The 12,824-nt window shown below is 32.0% G+C and overlaps 2 protein-coding genes across 4 annotated transcripts in view; one reads left to right on the plus strand and one right to left on the minus strand.

Moving 5' to 3' along the window:
• Nucleotides 1–12,824, minus strand: part of LOC145732582 (neurotrimin-like) — a 209,754-nt gene that overhangs the window by 96,633 nt on the left and 100,297 nt on the right. The window lies entirely within an intron of this gene.
• LOC145732506 (facilitated trehalose transporter Tret1-like) lies at nt 7,658–11,550 on the plus strand. Of its 2 annotated transcripts, none has more exons than XM_081984809.1 (3): nt 7,658–7,888; nt 8,196–8,501; nt 10,563–11,550. In XM_081984809.1, the coding sequence occupies exons 1-3, from the start codon at nt 7,771–7,773 to the stop codon at nt 11,507–11,509; spliced, it is 1,371 nt and encodes a 456-aa protein (XP_081840935.1). In that variant the 5' UTR covers nt 7,658–7,770; the 3' UTR covers nt 11,510–11,550. The 2 variants fall into 2 exon arrangements, with proteins under 2 accessions (XP_081840935.1, XP_081840936.1); XM_081984810.1 differs by having other exon boundaries at nt 7,671–7,888; nt 8,182–8,501.

Here is a 12,824-nt window from a genome sequence, read left to right on the forward strand (position 1 = left end):
AAATGTTAGAAAATTTAGTACAGTCATTGCAAAAACCAGCGTTAAAACACCTTTTTGATTTTCCTGTTTTGTGGGTTTTGAGATTTCGTCAAAATTACTTTCAGGAATCAGCCACAAAGTTACATAATCCTGTTACCAAAAGCTTTAAATCTGTGTTATAAAATCTTGGAGAATTTAAATAAAATTAATAAAACATCTGACTTTTTTACCAATTTGCAGTTTTATTACAAAAAAATAAGTTTAAAATATAAAGTTTTTTAAAAAAAATTGTATGTTTTTAAATTCAGGAAGCAGGCAAGATTCTCCTGATAAAAATAAATGAATATGCAATTTAAATTTGATTTTCAGGTTGTTGGGCAACTCCAATTTCAATTTTCAAGATCACGTGACCGTTTGATAGTAGCGTTCCCCGAAACTGAAGTTTTGGATTTTTAAATTTAAAATTTTTTTTATCTTCTGTATCAGCAGCCTCTCTTATTGATGTCAATCTATCAATTAAAGGAAATAATTAGCTTATTGGGACTTTATGGAATTTAAGCGTATTCCTAAAATGATTAGAGCAGAATGAAGTGTGTTAAGTTTTAAATCTTCAGTTTAGTTATTTAAAAATTCCTGTTTTAATTGCTAAAATGTTAATTTTAGACCGAAACAAAGCAACTTCAGCCAAATTATTCTAAGTAGTTTTGCGGAAGTTATGCATAATGAGGTTCTGATTGCGTTTCTACAAGCTTAAAATAACCAAAAAAGTTTGTGAAAAGTATAGAAATGTTGTCACTAATGCAGACAAATAATATTGAGGTTAATTTATTGAGGTTTTCAAGTAAAAGCCTTTTATCTAAACTGTAATTTGGACAAGTGACAAATCTTTTTTAATATTCACTTGTTCACATGTTTTAGTAAATGAAACACTTTGAGAATTTTTTTCTGCATTATACTACTAAAAGCAACATTTCTAGTATTTTAGAAAACAGTAGAAAGGTTTCCAAAATTTTACAGTTAACAATAATGCTGACGAGAAGCTAAATATGTAATTTGATCATTCAATATCCCACTAATGGTCAATCCAGCCACCTGGTTCTATTGTGTGTAATCCGTTTATGTTTTACATAAAGATGGTAGCCCGCAATGCACACACAGACTAAGTACAAATATGGGAGAACTCGCGTTTCCGATTTATCTAATATCGCGTTTAATAGAGATGATATTGGTTGCCAATTGTACTCTCAACACGCTAAATGATCCATGAATTTAACAAACAATCTGCAAATGGCCTGGGCGGTGTTGTTACATGCTGCTTTACGTGCAATGCATAAAGTCGATAAAGTTGCTGCGTGTACGCCTATATGAGATTGAATAGCCCCAACGGCCCTAATAGATTGATTTTTTAGTCCAGTATTGTCAAAAACGACTAAACTTAAATTATAAATTCCTCTGAGGCACCTAAATATTAACCGCACCCGTCACTTACAGATCGCAATGTCCTTGTAATTCTCAGTTGTACAAATTGACCTCAACATTTGCCGGATACGTGTCTGGAATCAACTTGAAACCGCCTTGCTTTGCCTTCGCTTTCAAAGTATTCCCTTGCTTTCAAATATCCGTCAAAATGCGGAGCAACGTTTATGCTTATTGGTTTATAATGAGAAAGCAATCGATGAGACTGCAATTTATTACTTGGAAATGCTCGGGAATATAATTTAGGCCAAGCTTTGGGGTTTGCATTTTAACCAGTAGTTTTTATCGTGTTTTCTGATATTGCCTGTCTTGACTGGAAAATCATTTAATTAATTAATCAGTCTGAGAACGGAAACTAAAGACAAATTTTCACGTAGTTTTCGAGAAATTTCAGAGCAGTTGGTAACCTGCTTTAGAAGTTTTAGAGCGTGTCGTATCTGTTTAGAGAAACTTATTTATATGAAATCAAGTTTGGAAAACTTTCAGATTTTGTGTAGCTGGAATGCAAGATATTGATTTGAAAGCAATGGATTTCACTAATGCAAGAAACTTACATATAAAACTTTTAAAATAGGTGTAAAGTGAATACAATACGTAATACATAAATGTCCGAGGTTTTTGTAACAGAACGTCCAAAAATATTGCTTTATAAACTTACAGTGTGTCCCAAATTGATTTTGTATGTATTGTAGAGAAAGTTTTCAAGAATTTTATGTGAAACTTATTCCCGGCGTTTTCGTTCAATTTGAAATACAATTCTATCACGTTTTATTTACTTTAGTTAGATAATTTTCAACCCTTTTAATAGACCAACTTTCGACAACAACAATCTTACAGTTTTTTTTATAATGCCCACCATATTTTATATTATTCTTTACGCAAAAATCATGTAATAGAATCAATAAATAGAGCATTATTTTTTGTTTGCAATTTTGATTATAAAAATTATAAAAATATAGAGATATAACCAATGCTGTAACTCACTGATAGTCATTTGTTTTCTATGACAAAAATTTAAAAAGACGATTTTTTGCCCTTTAAAAACTAAATGTCATCATCCAGTACATCATTGAAATAGTTATTTACCTAACAAGTGTAGAAAGTGGTACTTTCCTGCACGAGACTGCAGTTAAAGGGCGGGAAAGACGCTTTCCGCATGTTGTTAGGTACATAATTTTTCCTACGAGTATCAATTTTTATTTAATTGAACCAAAATGTATAGTAAAATTACTAAAATTAAAGCCTCTGTTTGCAAAGATGATTGAAAGTGTATTCTTAATTGAGAAATCAAATAAACATGGTTTTTTTGATTTAAATGTTTTTTTTTTTAATAAAATGAGTGCGAAGAAGTAACTTTTCCACACTAGTGCTGTAAAGTTACTTTTCTGCACTCATATTTTCTTCGCTTCAACATCTTATAAAAAGGTTGGCGCAAATGGGTATATTTGCTCTACACATATAAACTTCAAAATTGCAGGTTTATTATACATTTAATGTAAATTAATCGCGCAATGCGAAAAAGTAACTTTACCATACCCGAGTATGGTAATGAATGAATTTATTATTAATATTAGTAACAATTTATTAGATGTACTTTATCACATTAATAACCCATTTATGGTAATCAAGTTTGTAGATTATAATTAAGTATTATTTTTGTACTTAATAATTTTAATGCGCTATTATTTTTTAGTTATATAAATATGAATATGTATAAAAGAACAATATTGTTAAATTCACTATTATTAAAAATGTATTTTCCAATTTCAATTTATCATTTATTTTTATTCATTGTTTTTTCCAATTACTGGAAACGCTCGTAGAAAATAATGATTCCTAGCATGTGCGGAAAGTGCCTTCCCCGCATTCGACTGATAAACTTCAGTCAGCGTGCAGGAAAGTCGTACTTTCTGCTCTTGTTAGGAAAATAACTATTTTAAGTGCTTACTAAAAATGCAAAATTTGAATATGACGGCCAGAAGAATTTACAAAATTATCATCCAAATCTCGGAAACCAATAACGACAGATTTTTTCTAATTACGTCATCGTGTTCTACGTAAAAATGTGCTCTAATAATGACTTAGTTTCAAAATTCTCTTTGGTTTTATTAAAGAACTATAAGCAATTGTTTAAAATGCAGCATTGGATGTTTTTCCAATTTTTTCCAGAAAACGGTGGAAGATAAATCAATTTGGAAACGGGAAATAAGTTTCTTATAAAATTCTCTAAAACTCTGTAGCTCTTACCGAGATCCTTATACATGTGGAATCAATTTGGGACACACTGTATAAAATTCAGAAAAATAAGGCATTATACAGGATATCCCAAATTTGAGATATGATATCATTGACTTTTTTGATTGCTATTCTTAAAGAGCGTTTGTTGTTTTTGAAAAGATATTTAACAAAAAATAAGTAGTATGTGATTAGGTCATCTAACCATTTTCTGTTCTAAACCGTCTCCTAAAAATCCACTCAAGAAAATGTATTTTACATTTTCCGTACGTCCTATATGAGCAGCCTATCAGATAAAGTAAACTCTTCAAAATTCCATAATAACACTTTCACTTTCAATTTAGCTGCATTAAAAGGGTGATGCCATTTTCCCCGGCAAAACTTCGGATGCTTTTATATTGAAACTTCCTAAATACCCAACTCCTTGAACGCTTTCGAGATACTTTACAAACTTCGTTGTAATATTTATTCGAGGACTTGAACAGCGCAAACTTTTTGTATCACAGAATGAAGATTGAACGTGGAGGATGCTCAGCTCATTTCTGAAACCAACGATCTCGTCGAAACTTATTTTCTGGACCGTATCAGTTTCAATTTCTTGCCTGGACGCAAGCTGGATTATCCATTCAAATCTGATTTGAGATTGGTGAAGATAATAAATCTCATCAAACTTCCGAACACCCAAAACTATTTATCACTTGACAGTTCCGAAACACAATTTCGCATTATGTAAATTGTCTTCGGTAAAGTCTGGAAACTTGTGACGAGAAATGAAGCTTTGCACACTACCGAATAGTTTCAGTTTGTCTTTGCAGTCATTTCAATTCCGTCTAAGTTTCATTTGGTGCATTTCAAAAAGAAAATCCACCCCTGTTGACAATCAATCAAAGAGCATCTCCACAACCAGCAAAGGGTAGATATTAGAGATAGTTTATCTTTCTCAGGGCTCATTTCGAGTTATGTTTGCGAAATGAAAATGTCGCCATATATTTCGCCGTTTGTCTGGAGCGTCGACAAACTTGGTAGAAACAGCCTCGACTAGCAGATAACAAAAACGATTTCGGAATATCCGAGTCGGTTTCCTTTCTACAAGAATCGACGCTAAATGTGGTGGATTTTGCGGTGCTGGATGTCGCCGACAACTTTGCCGCTGATACAATTACGTTTTGTGTTGCGATTTATTTGCTTTTGGCGACAATTTTGCGTGGTCACTCGTTGTCTAATTAAGGAACGGAACAGCGCTACTTGTTCTGCTTTGTTGCTTACTTGTCTTGTTTTGTTACAAAATTACTCACGTGTGTTTCAATTACATTCTGCTATTCGCATTTGTGAGAAGGCATTGTTTTTAATTCAGTTACAGTTAGAAATATCAGGTAAAGTTTACGAAAAAAAACATGCAATGAAAGGCGTTTTTAAAACGATATCAAAACTGAAATTTGTTAAGTTGTTGAAATTTGTCAATTGAGTTTCCATCCTAATTTTCAAATTGTTGTTATTTTTAAGATTTGTTTTATTTAGAGGAATGCGGGTTAGGTTAGGTTACTGTTTAACAGGTTTATTACATTTTTAAGTGGAATTGACAACTTTAATGACTTTTGCTATTTTCAAGGGAACGCATATAAGTTTTTGAATAATTAGCACATTTGTCAGATTTTCAAAGCATCTCAATATCTCTTTCAGTACTTATGAGACATTTTGTTATAGTCCAATAAGTAGAAAATGTTTATTCAAAAGGATTTCCATAATCAAACTCTTTATTGAGCGAAATCTCTTCTGGAAAGTTTTTTTCTGGTACATACTTATATTTATTTGCTGTTCAGGTCGTCTTTACAGCTAAAATCAAATTTCAAATCCGTAAAAAAAAATTGGTGAGAAAACCTTTTCACAATACTGGATCATTGAAAAAATCAAATTTTTCTCTGAAACAAAATTATTGGCAATTATTGGATAAGCTGATTAGCAAAAAATAATTCATCAAGCTTCTTACCAACATCTCAAATTTTTCCTAGTAAACGTCATTTATTTAATATGCAATGCAAATTTTCATTTTCTTATCTAAATAATTCTGCCAGTATTTAAATAAAATACATATTTATTATATTTTGCACCTCTACCTTTATTGGTTTACGGATTAATAACGTATATATTTTTTGTTTTAAAAAATGTATGCTAATTTGTATAATAATTAATATGGTCCATTTAGACGAGTGTGTGCACCATCAGTTAACGACAGCAGATGTAAATAATTTGCCATCGTTTAACAGCATTAATAAATTGGTCATATTTTTTTTGCCTGTATGCCTAAATGTGTTTCAAAATTAATTTTGAGTTTATTGGGTGAAAATCCAGTGATTTGGGTGGCCAAAACTATGATCTAAATAGCTTCTTAGAAGTTCCAGTAATCGAATACGTATAAGAGCCTTTACAATAAAAGCCTGTTTTATTTTCATCGATTTCTAGAAAATCCATTTGTAAAGTAACACCTTCCATTTCCCTCTTAAGGTTCGACGTATTACTAGCTTCTCTAAAGAAAGTGGGAAGCACATATCTTTATTAGATTTGCATAATCAAACTGGATTCTTAGCATATACTGAGACAAAGTATCCTGTGGAGAAAATTTTCGCTCTTAAAAAGGATTAACGTCTAGTTGTAAATTACTAATATCATCTTCATTTCAGCTCTTTCAACATAGTTTTCCACTTCTTTACTACTAAAAGTACAGTTCCTCGTTTCTTCATCTCTTGGCAAAATTGTCCTTGACTTTATTTTAAAAATGCGCGTTTGTCATCATTTTTTCAACATTTTGACAATTACTCCATACAGTACATAAATTTAGCTGGTTCTGTAACTTGAATTGTTATAATACTGTATCATCTGCAAAGCGTTGACTGTTTACGTTCTGTGAAAAATATTGTTTTCGTGAAGCTAGATACAATCGAATTATGCAAAATATTGTGTTTTCAAGAAAAGCTCCTATTTTTATTACATCTACTACTATGCTGCTATCTGTTCTACAAATATAAGAGAATTCTTGAATTATCTCTCTTTAAATATTACGTGTTCAAGTTATTATATTTTGTTCAGAGTAATTTTGAAATATCAGAAATAGGAATGTTAAATTCAAAGTAACAGTTTTATTAGCAAATTACATAGTTGATTTAAATCAATTTGTTTCTTTTGAATTGTTCCTGCTATCTTTACAGAGAATCTAACTAACTATAATGACTATACTGTCTTTTTAGTTGTTTTAAATCTCAATGTAAACTTATACAATAATTTTAAAATAAGGAAAATACTAGATGTTTGTAAAGGAAAAATTGATTGATTTACTTCCAGATAATTTATCGCTAACAGGAGCAAATCTAATGGATATTAAAAGCTTAAGTTTTACATAAAATTAATAAATCAGACCAAGTACTAAAAATCTAAACTACAGCTTGAAAGACATCATTAATATATTCCTAACTTTATGCACGTTATTTAACACAACTATTTTCAAACATCATATAGATGAAAACAAATTTCTCAAGTAGTATTTTGAATAAAAAATTAGTTTATTTTTTGGTAACAAAGGATTTCAAAGCGTGAGAGGGGTTCCTAAGGGATGGCCAATATTCGGTAAAAATCTTATGCACGCTTATCAAGAAAATACCGGAAAATGGGGCCCTCGAGATGCTTTAAGAAGAAAGCACCCTTGTTATGGCTGAACCCTGGCAAACTGGCTATAAACGGAAAAGGGGCCTTCGAATCAGGTCCATCTGTCATTGGATTTCTCGTTTATATAAAATGTGATTGTCGAACCCGACGATATATTATGCATTGTTTGATATTTGTTGTTCCTTACATGAACACAGAGAGCTTCAAGATTATCGAAGAAATATAGTTCTTTTTTTAGTGAAAAATCTAATTTTTTTCTAATAAAAGCTGGTTGATTTTAGTTTTTGACACCTGCATCAGGTGATATTTGCATGTGACACTTCGTGTTTGACATCAGTTTTGACTTTTTTGTTGTAGTTTTGTGAAAAATCTACTCTTTACTTTATATTATTTTACAAGCGTGTGTCTGACTACTGGCCTAATATGCCAGACGATAAAGTGCAAGCAAAAAAGCTTCCGCAATTTTTTGCCGCTATTTCCATATGTATGGGTGCGATGGGCACTGGAACCATTATAGCGTGGACTTCGAATATAGCCCAAAGTAAGTTTCTTAGAATGTATAAAGAAACTTCCTTTATTAAATCTTTCTGAACCTGGGGAGTTACAATAAAACTATGTCGACGACTACGAAAAAGAGCAGTCTTAACGAGACCGACCATAAATTTGGAATTCCAGATCCTCAGAGTCCAGTTGTTTGCTCCGTTTCCAGCTATTGGGACTGATTAATGTCCGTTGCCTAGGATTGTCATCCCGATAGCACCCGAAGAATAGAAACAATACATTCTTGACTCCGCTTTACTTGAAATCTCATTTAAATATTTATCAATGACGTAGATATAATTTTTCAGAGCTGGAGAGTGGCGATTTAAATGATGTAAAACTCGACCTTTCTTGGGCTGGATCGATAATGTGTTTGGGAGCAGTTGCGGGTTGCATTCCAATAGGAATTATGGCGGACAAACTTGGCAGAAAATTGGCGGTGTTGTTCACATTGATCCCATTTCTACTGGGATGGACCATGATTATTTTTACAAAACATATGTATATGTTGTTGGCTGGACGATTTTTTACTGGAATGGCCGGTGGGGGATTTTGCATTGTTGGTCCCTTGTACACAAGCGAAACTGCTCAAATTGAAATTAGAGGAACTTTAGGTAAAAATTATTCTACTTGTTACTATACAGTTTTTCCGAGTTAAAAAAAGTGCATAAGTAAGAGTTCCACAAATGCTCTAAAAACAATTTAAAATATCCGTAAAAGTTTAATCTCAATCTACCAAAAAGTGAGCTTTTCAATTGGCGTTTGTAAAATCGGTAAAATACTGAATTTTCCGTGGAAAACTTTTGAATGAGGTTTAGTTTGGCAGTTATGACGTAATTGATATTAAAAAGACACCTTTTCATTCTGACGTTTACTTCAAAACTGTCAAAAAACCCTACTTACCTAATTTTTATTTTGATAGCTTTACGTCTTGAATGAGGCCTAGTTTGACAGTTTGCGACGTAATTGACATGTGTCACGTGACATCAAGATAATTCCTAATCTAACAGCTACATCACAAATGTCAAAATCCATTTGTCTCGTAACAATTTAAAGGAAATTGAAACTTTCACTTTCACAGCTCTACGCCCTGAATGAGACTCAGTTTGATAGTTGTGGCATATCTGACAGTTATCACGTGACCTTAAGGCATTTATCCAATCTGATGGTTACGTAAAAACTTTCAAAAAAGGCCTTCCGTAGAGCTGTAAATAAATTTTAATCTCAACAAATCAACAGATATTGAAATTTTTTATTTTGATAGCTCTACGTACTGAATGAGGCCTAGTTTGACAGTTCTGACGTAATGGACATATGTCACGTGACATCAAGAAAGTTTCTAAGCTAACAGTTATATCACAAATGTCAAAAAATGTTTCCATGAAAATATAAAATCCATTTAACGCTTAACAATTCAAAGGCACCTGAAACTTTCACTTTCACAGCTCTACGCCCTGAATGAGACTCAGTTTGATAGTTGTGACATATCTGACAGTTATCACGTGACCTTAAGACAGTTTTCCAATTTTTGGTGACAAAAATACAGTTTTCCAAATTTTTGGTGACAAAAATACCAAAAAAGTTTTGCAGGTAGGAAAAATAGTGACTTGAAAATTATGGTAATTTTAGCATTTTGTTAAAATGCTTCTAAATATTTTAATTAACGTAATATTAAAATTATATTGACTTTCGCACATTCTAGCAAGTGTCTTCTTTCATATGACGTATAAAAAAAAAAGAACTAGCCTAGTTTTTTTTTAATTTGGGTTAAAAGATTGTCATAAAATGCATTGAATCTCCCATAAGACGTTTTGCTTTACCGATGCCCTTAAGTGCATTTTACCCGTAATATTTGAAAAGAAATTGTAAAATTTCTGATAATAGGAAGGGTATTCTAGTATGTTTGTTCACTAATTTGTAAAATCGGTAAATTACTAAAATTAACTCTTTTAGGTCAAATTTCGAGCGGAAAACTTCTAGAAAATTCTCAGTACGGTTATTCAAGTAAATTTAAAAGCAACAAAATTGACATTTTTAAAATCAGTAGAATTCTGAAATTAGCAGTTTAAGGTCAAATTTCAAGCTAAAAACTTTTGAAATGTTTCTTGTAAAAAATAGAATATCATTTAAAAGAAAAATAACGTTGATGATGGTTATTAAAAACAGAAACTCAAAAGTGACGTTGTCATGTTTTAGGGGGAAAAGGATGAATGACAAAGTGTCAATTAAATATCTGAATTTTTGTTATTTCCACAAAAAATTGCAGGACTAAAATGTAAAATGTTAATATGGTGGCCATAAGAAAAATGAAAGTTGACGATAATAGAGGAGAAGTGACAATACTGCATACATACCTAACGTTTATTTGCAGTAATTTCATCAAATAAATTTAAAAAATATAAATTTTTTTAATTTTTTTTTTGGAATTTTCCGAAACAATTAAATTTTTTGAAATTTTAAAGCGGAATATTAACCTCCAAACTAGTCAATTTTGCCATAATTTCAACAATTCTGTATTTCTCACCTTGTATAGTGATTGTTGATTGAAGTCGATTATTTTCAATAAACCTTTGAAAACGCCCAAGTTATAGCAGAATATCAAATTTTATTTTCAGTCGTTTTCTAAAGATTTAAGAACTAAAAAATTAAATTTCTAATAAATTTCCTATTTTTAGGTACTTTCACGCAGCTGTTCATCACAATAGGAATCCTCTACTCCAACGTATTCGGCTGGGTGGTACCCATAACGCTATTCTGTATCATGTGTCTGGCAGTACCGGTGGCTTTTGGAATTTTATTCATGTTCCAACCAGAAACCCCCATATACCTAGTCAAAAAGAACAAAAAGGAAAAAGCATTAAAAGCTTTTAGTAAACTGAGAGGCAAAGCGTACGATCCGTCTGCAGAAATTGCGGAAGTTGAAAAGCAAGCAGCTAATGAGGAAGCTCTAAAAGGACAGTTTACCACTCAACTTAAATCGAAACCAGGCTGGAAATCCTCCTTGATTTGCTTTATGTTGATGTTCTATCAACAGTTTTCTGGGATCAACGCTGTCATGTTTTATTCTGGTGCTATTTTCCTGGACGCTGGTTCAACTATTAAGCCTGAACTTTGCGTCTGTATTATTGGTGTAGTCCAAGTAATAGCAACAATCATTTCTAGTTTCTGTGTAGAAGCTTTGGGTAGAAAGTTGCTGCTTATGTTTTCTGCTGCGTTGATGGCGTTATCAACTTTAATGATGGGAACTTATTTTCTAATGAAAGATCGAAAAATGGTTTCTGAGAGTACCGTTCAGTCAATGGGTTGGCTACCACTAATGGCGTTGGTATTGTTTATTATTGCCTTTTCCTTTGGTATGGGACCAATTCCATGGATGTCTTCTTCTGAAATATTTCCTCCAGCTATTAAAGCTAGAATGAGCTCATACGCAGGACTGTTCAACTGGTTTTTGGCATTTGTGGTCACTGTTGGCTATGAACCTTTGAGTAAAGCTATGGGAGCTTATGTAACTTTTTTCATATTTACTATTGTATCTACCACAGCTGTGTTTTTTGTGCTTTTTGTGATGCCGGAAACTAAAGGAAAAACATTTCAAGAAATTCAAGACGAGTTAGCAAACTAAATTCTCACTGTACACAATAAAACAAGCAATTTGTTTGGAAAGAGTTTTATTACACCACTAATAAGACGTAAATTTAAGTTTTGTTAACCAAATAGAAAAGCAATTATTCTAAGAACGAGTAACCAAAAGCTGTAATGTGCTTTCTGCAGTTCCGATAAATTGCCACGCTAATGGACCTTTTGTCAGTTTTATAAATGTGTTTTAATTAAATTTCCGTACCTATACAGTTTCAAAACCCAAAGAACAAAAGCAAACTTTGTTCGCAGAACTTTCCGAACCAGAAAAATTCAACTTTGCGCAACATATTTCGGCATTTTTCAGACGCGGAAATTAATTATTGGCCACTGTTCGGCAGGATTTGTTTTCCTTTTTGAGGCTTTTTCTCACCATCGACCTTTTCGATATGCACCGTTACGCTGCCGAACGTAAAATTCACACTGATTTGTAAAATGGCCCCCAACGACATTTTTTATTTTCTTCTGGCTTTGGTCCAGAAAATTTTGCTTGTTTTGGTTCGCTTCCACAATACTTGTCGGTAACGTTAGAAGGAATAAAAATCGTTGTTTTTCTTGATGCAGTAATGTCGCAAATTAAGTTTGTTTTCATAAAAAAGTTGGCAAAAGATTCTTCTTCTTGCCAATTTTTTTAGTAAAGAAGATATTATTGCACACTTATAATTATCATTATGAATACGAGACAATGGTTGGTAAAATTTCATTTCCCTCTCTAACGATTTTTATATACAGATTTACAATTATACAGGGTGGTCCAGTTTTAAATGTCAATAATTCACCAATCGATAGCCCATCAAGAAATAAGTTGACATGCATTATGTCATTTTCCTGAAGAACGCTTCCTAAGGAAGACACAAACCTCCAATGTTATATATTAGCTTGTCTGTGATGTTATTCAAAATTGACAAAAATGTCTACTTGGGTTATTGTGTTTTTTACTTTAAAATGGTTCAAAAGTATTCAAATATGGTCATCTGTGAGGTTTACGAGTTAATTTTTGACACTAAATATTCAATAGTCAAAAAACAGGATTTTTGGACTAATGTTTCCTGGGGTTCAATTTTTTTGACTGTAGGTGGTGACTAAGAAAACTGAGAATTCAATTCAAACTTTTTTTTTATTCAATTAAACACTGGCAACAGTCCGAATTTCCGGACTAATTTAATTCTAAAAAGTTCAAGACTAATATCGTAGCATTTAATGCCAAAATTGTTTACTTTCATCAATGAAGAGTCTGAAACATAACTTTTACTATAAAAAATAGTTTAAAATTCGGTTTTTCAGTCTTAAATCACAGTGAA

The sequence above is a fragment of the Ips typographus genome, linkage group LG8 (genome assembly GCF_016097725.1).
Source record: "Ips typographus isolate SLU linkage group LG8, UJ_Ityp_2.0, whole genome shotgun sequence".
Taxonomy (NCBI): Eukaryota; Metazoa; Arthropoda; class Insecta; order Coleoptera; family Curculionidae; genus Ips; species Ips typographus.